General features: G+C 52.2%; 1 protein-coding gene across 13 annotated transcripts in view; it reads right to left on the bottom strand.

Moving 5' to 3' along the window:
- The window catches only part of ERC1 (ELKS/RAB6-interacting/CAST family member 1), a 124723-nt gene that overhangs the window by 15871 nt on the left and 85954 nt on the right, over positions 1 to 22898 (bottom strand). For 8 of the 13 annotated variants that reach the window (XM_083180947.1, XM_083180945.1, XM_083180944.1 and 5 more), the window contains 2 exons: positions 11423 to 11570; positions 3544 to 3645 (listed from right to left, as the gene is read on the bottom strand). In XM_083180947.1, coding sequence (XP_083037073.1) covers positions 3544 to 3645; positions 11423 to 11570 — 250 coding nt within the window. Of the gene's footprint in view, positions 1 to 2278; positions 2345 to 3543; positions 3646 to 11422; positions 11571 to 22898 lie in introns of all 13 variants that reach the window. The other 5 variants (XM_083180953.1, XM_083180951.1, XM_083180949.1 and 2 more) reach the window with 1 other exon arrangement.

The raw sequence follows: 22898 nt of genomic DNA on the forward strand, positions 1-22898 counted from the left end.
GTATAAAATGGGGAATAAATAAGTCTGATCTAATATTAGGGTTTTATAAAAACGCCCAGGATGGTTTAGCGATGACAGGGTTAATGCCGCCGGAGAGGGGGAGGAAGAAAAAGGGGGGCTCAGTTTGGGAAGGGCAGAGGGAAAGACCCATCCGAAATGTTAGATGCTTCTACAAGGATGCGGCCAAGGGACATAGTGTTAGTGCCGGGATTCCTCAGATGTGCGGCCAGCCGGCTCAGAGCCCCACAGTGAGACAGGACAGTGTGGGGAGATCTGAGGACTCTGCCTGCAGAGGGGACCGGGGTCAGCCCTGTGGTATACAATAGTTATCACATGTTACATGCATGTCCTACTCTCTCCAAGACACGTTACCCCGAGAGGGGCTTTATTCTCACTTTTGTATTTTTCTGACGGGATGACCGTATAAGAATATTCCGGTCACACTTCTACAAAAGGTACTGGTTGCAGAGTGTTGTTTACAGGGATCCATTGTTTGCTTTCTCTTCTCCATAATGAGCCCGATTCAGATGCTGTCACTAATGCAATTGCAAAATTTTACGTGATATAGTTGCATCGATATAGACGCATCGGTGGCCGCAGACCCCAAGATAGACGGCCTTCATTGGCGATACGCTCGTACAGACATGTCATAGGAATGGAGACACTGTCCCCATGTTTTCTGGATCAGGGATCGCCGCTACCTGGTACCTCCCACAAAATGGCCCAAGTCTGTCAATCCGCCCTGCGTCCTCGCATTTTGATCTCCGCTGCGGTGAATTGTGGCTAAGACACAAGCGCACTCGGGCGTTATACAGGGATGGTCATGTGACACAAACGTAGAGAGTCTAATAACGAGATTAACAAATGAATCGGTACAGTTTTCCCGAAAAGCTAAATGTGGCAAGGCATTATGGGACTTGTAGTTTCACAACAGATGGAGGGCCATAGCTTGGCCATGCCTGGGCTATGGAGGATCAGGAGAGTAACAGAGGTCATTGGGCCTCACAGTCCCTCTCCGGCCTACTCCTGCCGGTCACTCGCAGGGTTGCAGAGGTCTCCCGGTCGCATGGATACAAAATATTTTGCTGCCTGTCATTATTAGGAATGTGCCGGGGAACGGCATGACAGGCAGAATTAACAGGGTCCTTAATTAGATGATAAGCACAATGGGCGACACTTAACATCACGCCCGCTGGGGACTCTTCTATCTCAGATAAGGGAGGGAGCGGGCACAGACAAGGGGTGTCACCCACAGGAGCGGGGTCATATATAATAGCCATATTCAGCAATGTAAAGCCAATCACAATCCTCGTGGAGACATACTTCTGCCTCATATGGTCGTAAGTTCAAACCACAAAATGGCCGCCTCCGCTGTGAGGTAATGCTTTGTAATGCCAGTGGCACCCTATGCAAAAGAGGGGCAACAACAAGCCAGCTACTGATTGCCAGTCATGAAATCCTCAGTGCGTGTTTATGTGGCGACGACAGACAGACAGAGGCACTTAGTGACTGGCGGAGAAAGGGTTACTCAGTGCGACAATGCCTGAATACACTGAAGTTATGCTGCCGAGAGGGCTGGGGGCAGGTTCCCAGAGACCCTCTGGCTGTTCACAGGTGCCCAGTCCTCTGCATTCCTCTAATTACATGCTCTGTGAATTCTCCCAACAAAGGGGGGGGGGGAGATAAACCCACCCAGAAAAGCAAGATTAAATCCCGATTAACCCCTTCACCTTTCCTTTTCGCCTCTTACAGCCCCGCAGGAGATGGGTTATCGGGACAAAGCGTTACTTTCATTGTGTAATTGCTCTGGGAAGCGGCGCGGAAACTGGTTTGAGAATTCCTCGAACATCGAAACCGCATCAGAGAACGCGTCAGGTGACTAGGGGCAAATTGGGCCCATGTAAATCACATCACATGCAGGAGACACACACACACACACACACACACACACAAATATACACAGGCAACAAACGGTTCTCTTACAGTGTACAGATCTCCCACATAGTTGAGGCACTGCGTACCTCCTACCTCACACTGCACTGGCCAGTTTCAGCTTGTAGGTGGGAATTACACCCACTCCCTGTGCCATGTGTTGCCCTGGCGAGGGCACTGAGCTGCTGCGGCCTGATGAGGCATGATAGATGGGGGGGGGGGGGCACAGAACAGCGGGCACATGCCAAGGTGAGGAGTTAATGAGACTGGCACCATGCAGACAGGGAGCAACATACAGAGGGAGATGGAGGAAAGGCCCCTGTTGGAGTTCATAGTAGTTTCTCACCGTTCTGAACAAAATGGCTGACCTAATCATATCCGGGGGCTATGCCCAAATCCCCTCCTCATCATCCTATTGGGCAAGAGATGATGAGGATGAAGGGCGCACCGAAGGGCAGCATGAGGATAGAAATAAACACCTGGTTAGTAATTGCAGCACAAAAACGTTAGATAATATTATATACATTTCCAGCCGGCAGGTTAGTGACAGACAGCGATTCAGTAACATGGCCAAACTGCCTGCTGCATGTTTGTCCACCTCCGTGGTCAGCCACGTAGTACACATCTGAGTGGTTGGTTGGTGAACAGTCCAAAATAGAGGATTCTTAGGATGTCTGCAGGGCCACGTGACTAGAGCCCAGCAGATCCTGACCAGGGCAGGGCCACGTGACCGAGAGCCTAGAACAGATCTTGTTCAGGGCAGGGCCACGTGACAGAGCCCAGAGCAGATCTTGTCCAGGGCAAGGCCACGTGACAGAGCCCAGAGCAGATCTTGTCCAGCGCAAGGCCACGTGACCGAGAGCCCAGAGCAGATCTTGTCCAGGAGAGGGCCATGTGACAGAGCCCAGAGCAGATCCTGTCCAGGACAGGGCCACGTGCCAGAGCCCAGAGCAGATCTTGTCCAGGAGAGGGCCACATGACAGAGCCCAGAGCAGATCTTGTCCAGGGCAGGGCCACGTGACAGAGCCCAGAGCAGATCCTGTCCAGGACAGGGCCACGTGACAGAGCCCAGAGCAGATCCTGTCCAGGACAGGGCCACGTGACAGAGCCCAGAGCAGATCCTGCCCAGGACAGGGCCACGTAACAGAGCCCAGAGCAGATCCTGCCCAGGGCAGGGCCACGTAACAGAGCACAGAGCAGATCCTGTCCAGGACAGGGCCACGTGACAGAGGGCCCACAACAGGTCCTGCCCAATGAAACACAATCCCATTTCCTTAGACTATGAGGATGGTATAAGAGCCAGACCAACTCTGTATGTATGAGGCTGGCATTGGACAGGCGCTGGTGTGCGAGACTATAGGCAGGAATGGTAGTATTATAGAGTACTGCAGAGTATCTACTTATACCGCACTCAGGTTTATTTGGGGATGCCCAAAAATCTTTATAAAACTCAATGTTCACCTGTGTCCTGTTACTGGATCGCCCTGATTTTGACCAGTGTAGCAGCGGACCCCACACCGCAGGTGCAGCGGACCCCACGCCGCAGGTGCAGCGGACCCCACGCCGCAGGTGCAGCGGACCCCACGCCGCAGGTGCAGCGGACCCCCTTACCTGATCTGGGGAGGGCTTGTGGTTGGTTTGGTTGGACTGGGCAGAAGACTTCAGGTGGTCCACTTCATAGTTATCTGCCATCAGTTTCATCCTGTTCTGCGTCTGCGGAGGGAAAGGTGGAGACGTTACACAGATGAAACGACGATCACATTGTGTGAGTCCGAGAAATAACAGGGTCTCCGTCTGCACCGGGACCACAAAACGGGAGGAACAGGCCCAGTGGAGACTGGAGATGCCACATGTGGATATCCCACCTCATATATCAGTTACTAGGAGTAAATAATAAACAGGATTAAACGCTTCGCATCAGAGAACCAGAAAGGAGAAAATAAAGACTTAACCCTTTGTAGTAGGGACACGTAGCATCGTCTATAATCACATGAAATAGTTACTTTGCTAGAAACAGGAACCAGAATCAGTGAGCGTCGCACCGCGGGCAATAACGAGTTAACGTCAGCAACATCCCTGACAGTGCAGCCAACTCCCCCTCCATCGTGTGAGGGGGTCACCCAGCCACAACAAGTACAGGGGGGGACAGCTGCGTACACATGCCGGACATCAGAGGGAAAATGTGCACAGATGTGCCGGACACTCGTCCCCAGCTGAGGCGGGGGCTGCTGACGCAGCGATCTGACCCCCCCGGGGGGGTCAGAGTAAATATTACTTAATGTCCCAACAATTTCAACTTGAGCTTTCTTCACTTATTCAGGGTCACTGGTTTTGTTTGCTGGGATAACCACTGCAAACAGGAAACGCGTTCCCAAAGAGGGCTGGGCCATTCCCAGGAGGACGGAGCCACAGACGCTACAGGAGGCTCTGCAGAAGGACGTCACCTGCCGACAGAGGAGGCGGCCATATTGTGTTCGGTGATGTCACTGGTGTAACGGATGATCAGTGGCGCCTGGTTGAATACTCCGGGCCTTACTTATGAAATGGTACACACACGCATGCATCTGGGTGGTGGATCGGTAACAACATCGGTGGCGCAGGTGACAGACGTACGGTGCTAGCGGAGTATCTTATATCGGCCTCTCCTCTTATATACACGGTAGCTGACCAGGCATGCTGGAACTTGCAGTTCTATGCGTTTCATTTACACACACTGCACGTCACATGGGTTCCCAATCCCATACCTTCTACCCATTATAGTGATATAAAAATCTAAACTGAATTATAGCTCACAGTGGCGTTCAGTATTCTGAGAATCGCTACTCCTGATCTTCTCCTCCGTTAGATTGTAAGCTCCTTGGGGCAGGTTCTACCGGAATAACACCACAGCAGAGAGGTGGGAGCATCCATCAGATTTCTACCACAGCCAAACAAACAAAAGAACCTGGACAATTGCCCGCAGATAACATTTCTGTCTGCAGCAATTGAATGGTGCGCCAGAATGTAATGAGAAGTCTTCTATATGTATATACCGGAGGCAGCGGAGTACGGAGCCCCTGGCAGGGCCGACCATTAGGGATGATTCTCGTTCTTCCCTCCGTGCAGATCACATACGGCCGAACAGCAGAAGTCTTCTATATGTATATACCGGAGGCAGCGGAGTACGGAGCCCCTGGCAGGGCCCGACCACTAGGGATGATTCTCGTTCTTCCCTCCGTTAGATCACATACGACCGCACAGCAGAAGTCTATATGTATATACCGGAGGCAGCGGAGTACGGAGCCCCTGGCAGGGCCCGACCACTAGGGATGATTCTCGTACTTCCCTCCGTGCAGATCACATACGGCCGCACAGCAGAAGTCTATATGTATATACCGGAGGCAGCGGAGTACGGAGCCTCTAGCAGGGCCCGACCACTAGGGATGATTCTTGTACATCCCTCCCTGCAGATCACATACGGCCGCACAGCAGAAGTCTATATGTATATACCGGAGGCAGCGGAGTACGGAGCCTCTAGCAGGGCCCGACCACTAGGGATGATTCTCGTACTTCCATCTGTGCAGATCACATACGGCCGCACAGCAGAAGTCTTCTATATGTGTATACCGGAGGCAGCGGAGTACGGAGCCTCTAGCAGGGCCCAACCATTAGGGATGATTCTCGTTCTTCCCTCCGTGCAGATCACATACGGCCGCACAGCAGAAGTCTTCTATATGTATATACCGGAGGCAGCGGAGTACGGAGCCCCTGGCAGGACCCGACCATTAGGGATGATTCTCGTTCTTCCCTCCGTGCAGATCACATACGGCCGCACAGCAGAAGTCTTCTATATGTATATACCGGAGGCAGCGGAGTACGGAGCCCCTGGCAGGGCCCGACCACTAGGGATGATTCTCGTTCTTCCCTCCGTTAGATCACATACGACCGCACAGCAGAAGTCTATATGTATATACCGGAGGCAGCGGAGTACAGAGCCCCTGGCAGGGCCCGACCACTAGGGATGATTCTCGTACTTCCCTCCGTGCAGATCACATACGGCCGCACAGCAGAAGTCTATATGTATATACCGGAGGCAGCGGAGTACGGAGCCTCTAGCAGGGCCCGACCACTAGGGATGATTCTCGTACTTCCATCTGTGCAGATCACATATGGCCGCACAGCAGAAGTCTATATGTATATACCGGAGGCAGCGGAGTACGGAGCCTCTAGCAGGGCCCGACCACTAGCGATGATTCTCGTACTTCCATCTGTGCAGATCACATACGGCCGCACAGCAGAAGTCTATATGTGTATACCTGAGGCAGCGGAGTACAGAGCCTCTAGCAGGGCCCGACCATTAGGGATGATTCTCGTTCTTCCCTCCCTGCAGATCACATACGGCCGCACAGCAGAAGTCTATATGTGTATACCGGAGGCAGCGGAGTACGGAGCCTCTAGCAGGGCCCGACCATTAGGGATGATTCTCGTTCTTCCCTCCCTGCAGATCACATACGGCCGCACAGCAGAAGTCTATATGTGTATACCGGAGGCAGCGGAGTACGGAGCCTCTAGCAGGGCCCCACCACTAGCGATGATTCTCGTACTTCCCTCCCTGCAGATCACATACGGCCGCACAGCAGAAGTCTTCTATATGTATATACCAGAGGCAGCGGAGTACGGAGCGCCTGGCAGGGTGGCAGCAGGGCCAGACCACTAGCGAGGATTCTTATACATCCCTCCCTGCAGATCACATACGGCCGCACAGCGGTTTATTGGAACAAACAAGGCGATTGTGCAGAGACCGGAACCGTTGCTGCTGTTGTTGTCTTTATTAGCTTGTCGCTCGGTGACCCCACCACAGCGTGCGCAGGAAAGGCGCTCTCCCCTCGCCAACGTGCCAGAACAAGCAGCAGGACGGAGTCAGAAGACAGCGGAAAGCAGCCAGGACTGTACTTGGCGAGACGGCAGAGGAGAGACAGGAGGCTTCGGGGAGCAGCAGGTGACAGAGGAGGAGAGAGGAGTTCGGGGAGGTCTGGCATTAATGGCACGGAGAGCGTATACAGACGTTCTATCCGGGAGATGAGGAGGAGGACAAAGATATAACATCTGGACCAGCGGCGGGGGGGGGGGGGGGGAAAGGAGCAGATCCAAATCCAGTCTGGGACTGCACTATGGGGGGGATGTCAGGGTGCTCGGCGCTGAATGTAAATACAGGCTACACTATGGGGATTGTCAGTGCGCTCAGTATAATCACAGGCTGCACTATGGGGGCTGTCAGTGCGCTCAGTATAATCACAGGCCGCACTATGGGGGCTGTCAGTGCGCTCAGTATAATCACAGGCCGCACTATGGGGACTGTCAGTGCGCTCAGTATAATCACAGGCTGCACTATGGGGACTGTCAGTGCGCTCAGTATAATCACAGGCTGCACTATGGGGGCTGTCAGTGCGCTCAGTATAATCACAGGCTGCACTATGGGGACTGTCAGTGCGCTCAGTATAATCACAGGCGGCACTATGGGGGCCGTCAGTGCGCTCAGTATAATCACAGGCTGCACTATGGGGACTTTCAGTGCGCTCAGTATAATCACAGGCTGCACTATGGGGACTGTCAGTGCGCTCAGTATAATCACAGGCTGCACTATGGGGGCTGTCAGTGCGCTCAGTATAATCACAGGCTGCACTATGGGGACTGTCAGTGCGCTCAGTATAATCACAGGCTGCACTATGGGGGCTGTCAGTGCGCTCAGTATAATCACAGGCTGCACTACGGGGGCTGTCAGTGCGCTCAGTATAATCACAGGCTGCACTATGGGGACTGTCAGTGCGCTCAGTATAATCACAGGCTGCATTATGGGGACTGTCAGTGCGCTCAGTATAATCACAGGCTGCACTATGGGGACTGTCAGTGCGCTCAGTGTAATCACAGGCTGCACTATGGGGACTGTCAGTGCGCTCAGTATAATCACAGGCTGCACTATGGGGACTGTCAGTGCGCTCAGTATAATCACAGGCTGCACTATGGGGACTGTCAGTGCGCTCAGTATAATCACAGGCTGCACTATAGAGGCTGTCAGTGCGCTCAGTATAATCACAGGCTGCACTATGGGGACTGTCAGTGCGCTCAGTATAATCACAGGCTGCACTATGGAGACTGTCAGTGCGCTCAGTATAATCACAGGCTGCACTATGGGGGCTGTCAGTGCGCTCAGTATAATCACAGGCTGCACTATGGGGGCCGTCAGTGCGCTCAGTATAATCACAGGCTACACTATGGGGGCCGTCAGTGCGCTCAGTATAATCACAGGCTACACTATGGAGGCCGTCAGTGCGCTCAGTATAATCACAGGCCGCACTATGGGGACTGTCAGTGCGCTCAGTATAATCACAGGCCGCACTATGGGGACTGTCAGTGCGCTTAGTATAATCACAGGCTGCACTATGGGGGCTGTCAGTGCGCTCAGTATAATCACAGGCTGCACTATGGGGGCTGTCAGTGCGCTCAGTATAATCACAGGCTGCACTATGGAGGCTGTCAGTGCGCTCAGTATAATCACAGGCTGCACTATGGGGGCTGTCAGTGCGCTCAGTATAATGACAGGCTGCACTATGGGGGCTGTCAGTGCGCTCAGTATAATCACAGGCTGCACTATGGGGGCTGTCAGTGCGCTCAGTGTAATCACAGGCTGCACTATGGGGGCTGTCAGTGCGCTCAGTATAATCACAGGCTGCACTATGGGGCTGTCAGTGCGCTCAGTATAATCACAGGCTGCATTATGGGGACTGTCAGTGCGCTCAGTATAATCACAGGCTGCACTATGGGGGCTGTCAGTGCGCTCAGTGTAATCACAGGCTGCACTATGGGGGCTGTCAGTGCGCTCAGTATAATCACAGGCTGCACTATGGGGCTGTCAGTGCGCTCAGTATAATCACAGGCTGCACTATGGGGACTGTCAGTGCGCTCAGTATAATCACAGGCTGCACTATGGGGGCTGTCAGTGCGCTCAGTATAATCACAGGCTGCACTATGGGGGCTGTCAGTGCGCTCAGTATAATCACAGGCTGCACTATGGGGGCTGTCAGTGCGCTCAGTATAATCACAGGCTGCACTATGGGGACTGTCAGTGCGCTCAGTATAATCACAGGCTGCACTATGGGGGCTGTCAGTGCGCTCAGTATAATCACAGGCTGCACTATGGGGACGTCAGTGTGCTCAGTATAATCACAGGCTGCACTATGGGGACTGTCAGTGTGCTCAGTATAATCACAGGCTGCACTATGGGGACTGTCAGTGCGCTCAGTATAATCACAGGCTGCACTATGGGGGCTGTCAGTGCGCTCAGTATAATCACAGGCTGCACTATGGAGGCTGTCAGTGCGCTCAGTATAATCACAGGCTGCACTATGGGGGCCGTCAGTGCGCTCAGTATAATCACAGGCTGCACTATAGAGGCTGTCAGTGCGCTCAGTATAATCACAGGCTGCACTATGGGGACTGTCAGTGCGCTCAGTATAATCACAGGCTGCACTATGGGGGCTGTCAGTGCGCTCAGTATAATCACAGGCTGCACTATGGGGACGTCAGTGTGCTCAGTATAATCACAGGCTGCACTATGGGGACTGTCAGTGTGCTCAGTATAATCACAGGCTGCACTATGGGGACTGTCAGTGCGCTCAGTATAATCACAGGCTGCACTATGGGGGCTGTCAGTGCGCTCAGTATAATCACAGGCTGCACTATGGAGGCTGTCAGTGCGCTCAGTATAATCACAGGCTGCACTATGGGGGCCGTCAGTGCGCTCAGTATAATCACAGGCTGCACTATAGAGGCTGTCAGTGCGCTCAGTGCAGCAAATAACCTGGCAGTGGGGATTATATAAGGGAGTATATCAACACCACATAACTACGTAACATGGGTGTTCTCTGCAGCGGAGGGTGTCTGTCGCCCCAAACAATATAAACCAGTGGATGTCACATCAGATGTGACAATATTAGTAATCACCCTACAGCTTCCATCTCAGCTTATGAGACGGTTGTGGCCACAGGACGGCAGCCACAGCTCCCCCCATCTGCAGCCACAGCCCCCCCCCCCCATCTGCAGCCACAGCCCCCCCCCCCCATCTGCAGCCACAGCCCCCCCCCCCCCCATCTGCAGCCACAGCTCCCCCCCCCATCTGCAGCCACAGCTCCCCCCCATCTGACTCAGTGTTTCACATGATTCATCTGGAATTAAAATCTGGAAACCGTAAATCCCCCCAGAGCCAGCGCTCGCATAGGGCTGCCTGCATGATGTAAAGCAGCTCTCCCCTCTCCAGAGACCAGGAATGGACCAACCCAAGCAGTGTCATGGTGACATAACATTCGCTCGCGTGGAATATACCAGCAAACATTAACCATGGAGGGGTCAGCAAGAGTGAGCGTGAGGTGCTCTGCGCTGGACTCAGGAACGCCCAAATCTGCGGCTTGCAATTAAACTCTACATCAGAGGGCGAGACCACGGGTGCCAACGTCAGTAAACCAACTGACTGTCAGTAAAATAAAATTTTCATCCACCATTATTTACCAAAAGAAATTGGACACTTGGCTGATACTAATCTGCCTACCCCGGTCCAATCAAACATTCAGCGGCATGTCAATGTGTCAGTAAAAAATGCTGTCTGTCAGTAATTCCTATAACACTATTGGTAAAAACAGTCCGAAAGGTTTCCGGGTAGGTGGTAGTCAGTAGGGGTGACTATCAATAAATCTAAATCATCGATTGTTTATGGCCGATGTCGAATACTTTTTCCATCGATGGCGGATAACCAGATGGGTTCCCTTCATCGATTGCACAGCAACACCAATGTTGATTTTTTTCTTCCAGGTGCTGGGAAATGGCCCACCCTCACATTCTGATTGGCCCCCTGGCCAGTCAGTCAAAGAAAACGGATGACCGCCGACATGTAAAACTATCGATGGTCATCCATCACATAGCTTGTTATTATCGATGGGTGGTTGCATCGATGGCGACTGCGCGCTGGCCGACACTCCGCTGCAGAAGTGCGCGGAGCCTGTTTTGCACAGGAGCAGATTGTTATTATTATTATTATGGTAAAGGAAATATGTGGCGGGAGCCTGCAGATGACAGGAGAATTCCACAAGACAGCAGCTTACACAGCGCGTGAGGGCAGCCTGGAGCTTTTCCACGTGACGTCACCTTCCCGTCTGCGGAGTGACACACACCCTGGCTCCCATCGCACACAACACTGTTCCCAGCATACAACGCCTGGCGGCACCGGCCTGTGATTTATAGAGTGCAGGACTGGGGCTGGTGCAGTGTGCCAGGGCCGGGTTAGCGGAGGTGACTGTGTACAGTGTGTGAAATGTTAGATCTGCAGGCTACACTCAGATTCAAAGAGGAGGCGTGTCTACCATGTAAGGGGTAGTAACCGCCCGCAATGGGAGTGGCATGGTTTGAGAGACCTTGGGGGGCGTGGCCATGGAGGCAGGTGTGTGCACAGGATACGTCTCACCTGCTGTTTGAGCTGCTGGACAAGCCGGTCCTTCTCCCTCTTCAGAGAAGCCACCTCCTCCTGCGTCTTCTTCTTCCTGGACGAGGACAGTTCGAGCAGCGCAATGTTTGCGTCTTTCTCACTGATGGCGGCGAGCAGAGCTTCCTGTCTGTCAGGGAGAAGAACAAGGAGATGGGTCAGAGCTGCTGTCGTCCTGCAGCAACACATTACATGGTCCCACGCTGCATATGTTACTACCACCGTACCACTGCAGCCCCCCCCCAATCTGCCACTGGTGGGCAGTAAAATGTGCATAGTGTACTGTATACATATATACAGAGTAAACACACATTACAGAGAGCAATATACACAGCACAAACACTCTCCTCCTAAACGGTCACTGTCCTGTCACATGCAGCCCTGTCCTCACTGACACATCACTCATCTCCTGATATACTCTGTGCTGCTGGGAGCCCTGCCCCTCCCACTACATAACTCTCAGTCTGTGGCTTCATGCTGCCCCCATTCCCCTCCTCACATCATGTCACTGCCCCTGTCACATTCAGCCCTGTCCTCACTGACACATCCCTCATCTCCTGATATACTCTGTGCTGCTGGGGACCCTGCTCCTCCCACTATATAACTCTCAGTCTGTGGCTTCCTGCTGCCCCCATTCCCCTCCTCACATCATATCACTGCCCCTATCACATGCAGCCCTGTCCTCACTGACACATCACTCATCTCCTGATATACTCTGTGCTGCTGGGGACCCCGCTCCTCCCACTATATAACTCTCAGTCTGTGGCTTCCTGCTGCCCCCATTCCCCTCCTCACATCATGTCACTGTCCCTGTCACATGCAGCCCTGTCCTCACTGACACATCTCTCATCTCCTGATATACTCTGTGCTGCTGGGGACCCTGCTCCTCCCACTATATAACTCTCAGTCTGTGGCTTCCTGCTGCCTCCATTCCCCTCCTCACATCATGTCACTGCCCCTGTCACATGCAGCCCTGTCCTCACTGACAAATCCCCCATCTCCTGATATACTCTGTGCTGCTGGGGACCATGCTCCTCCCATTATATAACTCTCAGTCTGAGGCTTCCTGCTGCCTCCATTCTCCTCCTCACATCATGTCACTGCCCCTGTCACATGCAGCCCTGTCCTCACTGACATCACTCATCTCCTGATATACTCTGTGCTGCTGTGGACCCTGCTTGTTCTAATATAACTCTCAGTCTGTGGCTTCCTGCTGCCCCCATTCCCCTCCTCACATCATGTCACTGCCCCTGTCACATGCAGCCCTGTCCTCACTAACACATCTCTCATCTCCTGATATACTCTGTGCTGCTGGAGACCCTGCTCCTCCCACTATATAACTCTCAGTCTGTGGCTTCCTGCTGCCTCCATTCCCCTCCTCACATCATGTCACTGCTCCTGTCACATGCAGCCCTGTCCTCACTGACACATCTCCTGATATACTCTGTGCTGCTGGGGACCCTGCTCCTCCCACTATATAACTCTCAGTCTGTGGCTTCCTGCTGCCTCCATTCCCCTCCTCACATCATGTCACTGCACCTGTCACATGCAGCCCTGTCCTCACTGACACATCACTCATCTCCTGATATACTCTGTGCTGCTGGGGACCCTGCTCCTCCCACTATATAACTGTCTGTGGCTTCCTGCTGCCCCCATTCCCCTGCTCACATCATGTCACTGCCCCTGTCACATGCTGCCCTGTCCTCACTGACACATCCCTCATCTCCTGATATACTCTGTGCTGCTGGGGATCCTGCTCCTACCACTATATAACTCTCAGTCTGTGGCTTCCTGCTGCCTCCATTCCCCCCCTCACATCATGTCACTGCCCCTATCACATGCAGCCCTGTCCTCACTGACACATCCCCCATCTCCTGATATACTCTGTGCTGCTAGGGACCCTGCTCCTCCCACTATATAACTCTCAGTCTGTGGCTTCCTGCTGCCCCCATTCCCCTCCTCACATCATGTCACTGCCCGTCACATGCAGCCCTGTCCTCACTGACACATCTCCTGATATACTCTGTACTGCTGAGGACCCTGCTCCTCCCACTATATAACTCTCAGTCTGTGGCTTCCTGCTGCCTCCATTCCCCTCCTCACATCATGTCACTGCCCCTGTCACATGCAGCCCTGTCCTCACTGACACATTACTCCTCTCCTGATATACTCTGTGCTGCTGGGGACCCTGCTCCTCCCACTATATAACTCTCAGTCTGTGGCTTCCTGCTGCCTCCATTCCCCTCCTCACATCATGTCACATGCAGCCCTGTTCTCACTCACACAATAAGTGGAGGTACAGGCTGGAGCTGGGCCGCAACACAACCTGGCACCGCTCAGGAACAACCCTGGGTAATCTCAGCGGACACTGGGCCCAGTCCTCACCAGCGTGTGCTTATCGGTGGGATACCTAGACAGTGAGTGTCGTCACTGGGACCCCACACGTAACTGGCTCCACCATTATACCCGGGGCCTAAATCTTCCTGAAGGCTGGCTAATCCTGCTGTCTGCTGGGAGAATTACAGGGTCCAGCAGGTAATTGCTGCTGTGTGTCAGCGCCCAGCTGTTTATCTCCACCTCACAGGCAGACCCCTGTCTATTATTCCTGGAAGCCCCCAGTTCCCCGCACCTCCCGCCTTCCTCCTCTGCATTCCATGGATGACAGATGCAGGAGAAGTGATGCCTCAGTGGTCAGGGCCCAGATCCTGAGCATTAATCCCCAGGCTCAGCAGCTGACTGACCCCTTCCAGGTGGGGGTCTCTGTACAGTCTGCAGGATCACATGTGGGCACTGCCAGCCAACAAGGCAGAGGACAATACAGTACCGTATTAATGGTTGGGCAACGGGGATGATATCAGAGGCTGCAGACTATGGGGGAGATACTGAGAATGGTCAGATGATGGAAGTAGTACTGTGCCTTTGTCCCTATGTACAGTGAGATTACACAGCACACTGTATGCTGCTCTATTACACGCACTGTCCCCATCTCACAGACTGTAGTGAGCAGCAGTATATACACGGGCACAGATACTGGGAATGGTCAGATAATGGAAGTGGTACTGTGCCTCTGTCCCTATGTACAGTGAGATTACACAGCACACTGTATGCTGCTCTATTACACACACAGTCCCCATGTCACAGACTGCAGTGGTGCAGTGAGCAGTGGTATATACACGGGAACAGATACTGGGAATGGTCAGATGATGGAAGTGGTACTGTGCCCATGCCCCTATGTACAGTGAGATTACACAGCACACTGTATGCTGCTCTATTACACACACTGTCCCCATCTCACAGACTGCAGTGAGCAGTGGTATATACACGGGCACAGATACTGGGAATGGTCAGATGATGGAAGTGGTACTGTGCCTCTGTCCCTATGTACAGTGAGATTACACAGCACACTGTATGCTGCTCTATTACACACACTGTCCCCATGTCACAGACTGCAGTGGTGCAGTGAGCAGTGGTATATACACGGGGACAGAAACTGGGAATAGTCAGATGATGGAAGTGGTGCTGTGCCCTTGTCCCTATGTACAGTGAGATTACACAGCACACTGTATGCTGCTCTATTACACGCACTGTCCCCATGTCACAGACTGCAGTGAGCAGCGGTATATACACGGGCACAGATACTGAGAATGGTCAGATGATGGAAGTAGTACTGTGCCCATGTCCCTATGTACAGTGAGATTACACAGCACACTGTATGCTGCTCTATTACACACACTGTCCCCATGTCACAGACTGCAGTGGTGCAGTGAGCAGTGGTATAAACACGGGCACAGATACTGGGAATGGTCAGATGATGGAAGTGGTGCTGTGCCCTTGTCCCTATGTACAGTGAGATTACACAGCACACTGTATGCTGCTCTATTACACACACTGTCCCCATGTCACAGACTGCAGTGGTGCAGTGAGCAGTGGTATAAACACGGGCACAGATACTGGGAATGGTCAGATGATGGAAGTGGTGCTGTGCCCTTGTCCCTATGTACAGTGAGATTACACAGCACACTGTATGCTGCTCTATTACACACACTGTCCCCATGTCACAGACTGCAGTGGTGCAGTGAGCAGTGGTATAAACACGGGCACAGATACTGGGAATGGTCAGATGATGGAAGTAGTACTGTGCCCTTGTCCCTATGTACAGTGAGATTACACAGCACACTGTACGCTGCTCTATTACACGTACTGTCCCCATGTCACAGACTGCAGTGGTGCAGTGAGCAGTGGTATATACACGGGCACAGATACTGGGAATGGTCAGATGATGGAAGTGGTACTGTGCCCTTGTCCCTATGTACAGTGAGATTATACAGCACACTGTATGCTGCTCTATTACACACACTGTCCCCATGTCACAGACTGCAGTGGTGCAGCGAGCAGTGGTATATACACAGGCACAGATACTGGGAATGGTCAGATGATGGAAGTGGTACTGTGCCCTTGTCCCTATGTACAGTGAGATTACGCAGCACACTGTATGCTGTTCTATTACACACACCGACCCATGTCACAGACTGCAGTGGTGCAGTGAGCAGTGGTATAAACACGGGCACAGATACTGAGAATGGTCAGATGATGGAAGTGGTACTGTGCCCTTGTCCCTATGTACAGTGAGATTACACAGCACACTGTATGCTGCTCTATTACACGCACTGTCCCCATCTCACAGACTGCAGTGGTGCAGTGAGCAGCGGTATATAGACGGGCACAGATACTGAGAATGGTCAGATGATTTAAGTGGTACTGTGCCTCTGTCCCTATGTACAGTGAGATTACGCAGCACACTGTATGCTGCTCTATTACACACACTGACCCATCTCACAGACTGCAGTAAGCAGTGGTATATACACGGGCACAGATACTGAGAATGGTCAGATGATGGAAGTAGTACTGTGCCCTTGTCCCTATGTACAGTGAGATTACACAGCACACTGTATGCTGCTCTATTACACACACTGTCCCCATCTCACAGACTGCAGTGAGCAGCGGTATATACATGGGCACAGATACTGAGAATGGTCAGATGATGGAAGTAGTACTGTGCCCTTGTCCCTATGTACAGTGAGATTACGCAGCACACTGTATGCTGCTCTATTACACACACTGTCCCCACCTCACAGACTGCAGTGGTGCAGTGAGCAGCGGTATATACACAGGCACAGATACTGAGAATGGTCAGATGACAGAAGTGGTACTGTGCTCTGGGTATATAGTGATGTAGGACAGATTGGGGGTCTCTGGGTATATAATGGTGTAGGACAGATTGGGGGTCTCTGGGTATATAGTGATGTAGGACAGATTGGGGGTCTCTGGGTATATAGTGATGTAGGACAGATTGGGGGTCTCTCTGGGTATATAGTGATGTAGGACAGATTGGGGTCTCTGGGTATATAATGGTGTAGGACAGATTGGGGGTCTCTGGGTATATAATGGTGTAGGACAGATTGGGGGTCTCTGGGTATATAATGGTGTAGGACAGATTGGGGGTCTCTGGGTATATAATGGTGTAGGACAGATTGGGGGTCTCTGGGTATACAGTGATGCAGGACAGATTGGGGTCTCTGGGTATATAATGATGTAGGACAGGTTGGGGGTCTCTGGGTATATAGTGATGTAGGACAGATTGGGGGTCTCTGGGTATATAGTGATGTAGGACAGATTGGGGGTCTCTGGGTATATAGTGATGTAGGACAGATTGGGGGTCTCTCTAGGTATATAGTGATGTAGGACAGATTGGGGGTCTCTCTGGGTATATAGTGATGTAGGACAGATTGGGGGTCTCTCTGGGTATATAGTGATGTAGGACAGATTGGGGGTCTCTCTGTGTATATAGTGATGTAGGACAGATTGGGGGTCTCTCTGTGTATATAGTGATGTAGGACAGATTGGGGGTCTCTCTGTGTATATAGTGATGTAGGACAGGGGTATATATGGTACCATAGGATGGGTCAGGAGTATTTGTATACAGCACAGGTATATGGTGGTGTAGTACAGATCATACACACAGCTGTGAAGACGATGTAGAGATATAGGTGGCAGCCGCCGGTATCATAAAAGCCTCCAGCCCCTGTAACCAGAGGATGCCTCTTCCACCGCCCCAGAGAAAATAGCAAAACCACTCTAATTAAAGGGGCTGTCCCACTGTGCGGGGCAATGACCTCTGACCTGTGGGCCCTTCCTGCCCAGCAGGAGTTAAACAGCAAATGACTGGTAATAGAATAGTAATTGCACAGGAAACATTTACTACTTTAGCGGATAAATAAGGATGCGGCGCCACCGGACTGACGCACTGCGGCACTACTATCCTGTCCTATAGCCGGGAGCACTAACCACTAACACCACATCTTGTGCTACATTTGGGAAGAAGTAAATAGAAACTCTTCTATGTCGCTGTGGATTTACTGTCCCCGTAACACCAGCAGGTCCGCTGGCTACTCCGCCTCTTTCCCTGGCGGCATCACTAGCCCAGGAGGGTGGCAAATCCCCCCCCCCCCCCCGGTGAGCACTTGTCATATATACAGGTAACGGGATGCTGGATGCAGAGTACGCACCTGTGGGGCAGGGTCTCTGTACGGTGGCCTTAATGAATCGGATTACAATCATTACAAGAGGCAGAACTTAACCCCTCTGTGTTCTGGCTGTGAGGGGTTAATGGAAGCACAGGGGGGGAAAGGTGGGAGGGGGGCTGCTCCAAGTTCACTGGTCCCGCTCTTAATACCTACAACCTGTGCAGCCCCCCCCCCCTTCCCCGAGAGTCTCTTTCAGGTTTACACAATTGGCTCTTTGTTGGCAGGAAAAGGATTAGGGATTGTGTTTTCTATTATTGTACTGCTGATTAATCCTGACCCGGTGTCACTTTCCTCCACGGAATGGTCAGGACGGAGGGATATGTGGGGGGCCCTTGGCTCCCGCACCCTCGCCTCAGCGCTGCCAAACGCCTTCACGCCCCATTTGCCACGTAAGCGATAACATTTTAAGCTAACGGGCGCTACTGCCTCCTTGAGGGTCGCACAAAGAGAATCGCTCTTTGTGTCGCAGGAATGCAAGGCCGGCAAGCAGGGACTGCGGCGTCTTGGGCACGCCGGTCCTGCGGCCCAAAGAGACTGTTACACCTGTAGAAGGCGCGCGGTACAGGCTGGGAGCGACGAATGGCCGAGCATGTGTGACATCATCACGAGCTCAGAGCTATTTCTGCATAGCATATATATATATATATATATATATATATATATATATATATATATATATATATATATATATATATATATATATATATATATATTATGGTGTCGCTGTTCTAGCGGAGGGAGGACACACACCTGCCCCAAAATTTCTCTATTCGTTTTTAAAATCCGGAAAATTATTTTAAAGTTGGTTGCTACCCACTGTCAAATTTTTCGGTACATCTGGCCCAAGTCACTGCTTACGAAAAGTGGAAGAAGAAATGGGTATTAGGTCAGAGAGTGATATTTCCTCTACGTGTAAACCAAGACGTTACGTTCAGTGCTCCTGTTGTCAGAGATAAAAGATTTGAATGTTGGGGTCCGAATTACTGGCGCCTTTGGTAAAAGTGAACAATAGCGCTGTATAACGTAAACTGCGCAGAGAAAGCGGTTAGTAACAATAATACGGAAAGCTTTTGTGCCGCCATTGGTGACCGGACTGGGAAAACGTTAGTGATAATACATTTATATACTGCTGTGAGTAACCATCTTATCAATGTGTCACCGTGGCAACTGCGCTCTTTAGCGGTTTATGAAATTCCTCTGTGGCATCCAATAGCGATGCGAGTTACAGGACGGAGGTAAATGTTCCTGTGTATACACAAACTGTGGGATCCTCCTGCGCTTTTCCTGATGTTACAGGTTGTGCGATCAGTATACCAACAGCAGGAATCCCAACAGCAGAATCCTGAAATCAAAATACTGACCCCTTCCTCAGGGTAAACCTATCCGGTACTTGTGTAATAGCACGGCGCCCGGCTACGCTATGTTTTCAGCGTAAACTAAGCTACGCTATCAGCGTAGCCCAAGGGCTGCCTAGCATAGTTAGCGTAGTGACTCCGCTGCAGCACGGCTCTGTCCCCGGCTTCCATGGCTCTGTCCCCGGCGTCCATAGCAAGCCTAGTGAGCGCCTCTCACACAGCGCCGGTGACCGCCAGATCCCCTGCGCTGGCGGATGCCGGTGGAGAGGGGATCATGTGGGTGCCGGCAGAGAAGCACTCCATCTGTCTGAGACCCAGGTGCGTCTCAGATGCTCCTGCGTCTCAGTAATTATTGCGGGGGTTCAGTAGTACGTGCGTCTCGTGCACAAAGAGGGTATGCGGGCGCAAGTGCATCTTATGCACAATAAAGGAGGCATTTCTCAGTGCTCCATGTTACATACTTGAAAATGCCTCAGTTTCAGACCCACACTATCCACGCCAGCCCAAAGCATGGCGAGTGCAGCGAGCCCCGCGTCCCCCACACCCACAAGCCATTTGTTCGAAGGGAGCCTGTGGGCATTTGGGGGCATAACCACAGGCTTTCCCCGACCAATGGGAGGGAGGCCGCTGACCTCTCCAGCAGCCTCCTTCTCCCCATGGCCACCACAGCGCTGAGTAAGTCTGGGCTAGGGATGGCCATCGGCGCTATTGCTAGCGACGGTTGTCATTGATAGCGATAGTGCAAACGACCATCGATGGTAGCATACTATGTGATGTGTGACCATTGTTGGTTTTAATTATCAACGGCCATCCCTTTTATTTGACTGATTGGCCCACGGGTCAATCAGAACATGGGGGCGGGGCTTTACAGGTGTCAGGGCGGAGCTATGTGTCCCAGCCCCTTGGTGGTTATGCCCCATCGATGGCAAAGCGATTCTTCATCAGTCATAGACCGTCGATGGCAACCCTAGCGTCTAGACTTAATCGGCGCTGTAAGCGGGGGAAAAAAAATCACTTGATGCGCAGTGCGGCGAACATGCACAGGGGCGGGGGGGAATGCGCAGACTGCAGCGGCAGGGCGGCATTTACATGATGGCTGAGCTCCGAAATCCCACTACCTAGCAATCAGGTGTGAAACGGGGCCTTAGAACAGGTTACTGCAAATGACCATCGTCCTGGCTGCTTCAGCTCCTGGCGGGAACGTCTGCGGGTAATAGGCGGATCTCATATAATAACTCCATTCTAATGGTAAAAGGCGTCCGATGCTCAGCTGGTATTGGCTAAGCTCAAATAGGCCTGTTACCGTCTCTCCTCCCCGCGACCAGCGCGTCCCCTCCTCCCGGCGACCAGCGCATCCCTCCTCCCTGAGACCAGGACCGGCGCGTCCCTCCTCCCTGAGACCAGGACCGGCGCGTTCCTCCTCCCTGAGACCAGGACCGGCGCGTCTCTCCTACCTGAGACCAGGACCGGCACATCTCTCCTCCCTGAGACCAGGACCGACGCGTCTCTCCTCCCTGAGACTAGTGTGGGGCCTATGTAACCGGATGAATCTTGCAGAGACTATGTATGACTGGAATATCATAGGGTACCCGACTCGCTATATGAAGCTCTGTAACCGTGGCCAAGGCAAGCTGAGACTTCTAGAATTATAAGATAGCCACCAACTCGTTTGGCTAGAGGGTTCTGCTGGGTCTTGCAGTGCTTCATCTGTGCACGTTTCCATAATTCAGGGTTTTTACCCATCTCTAATTTAGACATTGAAACTGGACTAAACGCATTTAAACAACAAAAGTATAATCTAAAATATCATAAGATATGTACAATGTTGGTTCTAGATCACCGGTGACAGCTGCCAGCGTACTCGGCCTGGTCTCGAATCACTCCTGCAGCCCCTGTCCGTGTCTCCACGCCTCATTAATCCAATACAGAAATCTCTCCAACTGGCAGCTCTGGGACTGAAATACTGTAATAATTTGCGGCTTGGAAGAGACTTGTAACTAATGACTCGGGGCTCGGCCAAAGAGCTGTCGCTGGGGCCTGATGAGGCTGCAGCGGTGGGAATGTGGGGGATTATCAGGGATCCTGCAAATGACAGAAGATGGTGGGCAGAGAGCCGGCACGGAGTCCGCCAGGAACAGCGCTCAAAGACTAATGTCCGCACAGGGTCTTAGCTGGCTTAACGCGCCAGATATTTAACTCTGATGTGCTGCGAATAACTTCTAGGTTGGTGCGGCAGTAGATGTAACTGTCCCTCGTGCGGAGTATACCATAGAGGCTGGAGTGGCAGCAGCTGTAACTGTCCCTTATGCAGACTATACCATAGAGCCTGGTGTGGCAGCAGCTGTAACTGTCCCTTATGCAGAGTATACCATACAGGCTGGTGCGGCAGTAGCTGTAACTGTCCCTTATGCGGAGTATACCATACAGGCTGGTGTGGCAGTAGCTGTAACTGTCCCTTATGCAGAGTATACCATACAGGCTGGTGTGGCAGTAGCTGTAACTGTCCCTTATGCAGAGTATACCATACAGGCTGGTGTGGCAGCAGCTTTAACTGTCCCTTATGCGGAGTATAACATAGAAGCTGGTGTGGCAGCAGCTGTAACTGTCTCTTATGCGTAGTAGAACATAGAAGCTGGTGTGGCAGCAGCTGTATCTGTCCCTCGTGCGGAGTATACCATAGAGGCTGGTGTGGCAGTAGCTGTAACTGTCCCTTATGCGGAATATACCATAGAGGCTGGTGTGGCAGTGGCTGTAACTGTCCCTTATGCGGAGTATACCATAGAGGCTGATGTGGCAGTAGCTGTAACTGTCCCTTATGTGGAGTATACCATAGAGGGTGGTGTGGCAGCAGCTGTAACTGTCCCTTATGCAGAATATACCATAGAGGCTGGTGTGGCAGCAGCTGTAACTGTCCCTTATGCAGAGTATACCATACAGGCTGGTGTGGCAGCAGCTGTAACTGTCCCTTATGCAAAGCATACCATACAGGCTGGTGCGGCAGTAGCTGTAACTGTCCCTTATGCGGAGTATACCATACAGGCTGGTGTGGCAGTAGCTGTAACTGTCCCTTATGCGGAGTATACCATAGAGGTTGGTGTGGCAGCAGCTGTAACTGTCCCTTATTCAGAGTATACCATACAGACTGGTGTGGCAGTAGCTGTATCTGTCCCTCGTGCGGAGTATACCATAGAGGCTGGTGTGGCAGTAACTGTCCCTTATGCGGAATATACCATAGAGGCTGGTGTGGCAGTGGCTGTAACTGTCCCTTATGCGGAGTATACCATAGAGGTTGGTGTGGCAGCAGCTGTAACTGTCCCTTATTCAGAGTATACCATACAGACTGGTGTGGCAGTAGCTGTAACTGTCCCTTAGGCGGATTATACCATAGAGGCTGGTGTGGCAGCAGCTGTAACTGTCCCTTATGCAGAGTATAACATAGAAGCTGGAGTGGCAGAAGCTGTATCTGTCCCTCGTGCGGAGTATACCATAGAGGCTGGTGTGGCAGTAACTGTCCCTTAT

This window comes from Crinia signifera, chromosome 4, assembly GCF_055691185.1.
Source record: "Crinia signifera chromosome 4, ASM5569118v1, whole genome shotgun sequence".
NCBI lineage: Eukaryota > Metazoa > Chordata > Amphibia > Anura > Myobatrachidae > Crinia > Crinia signifera.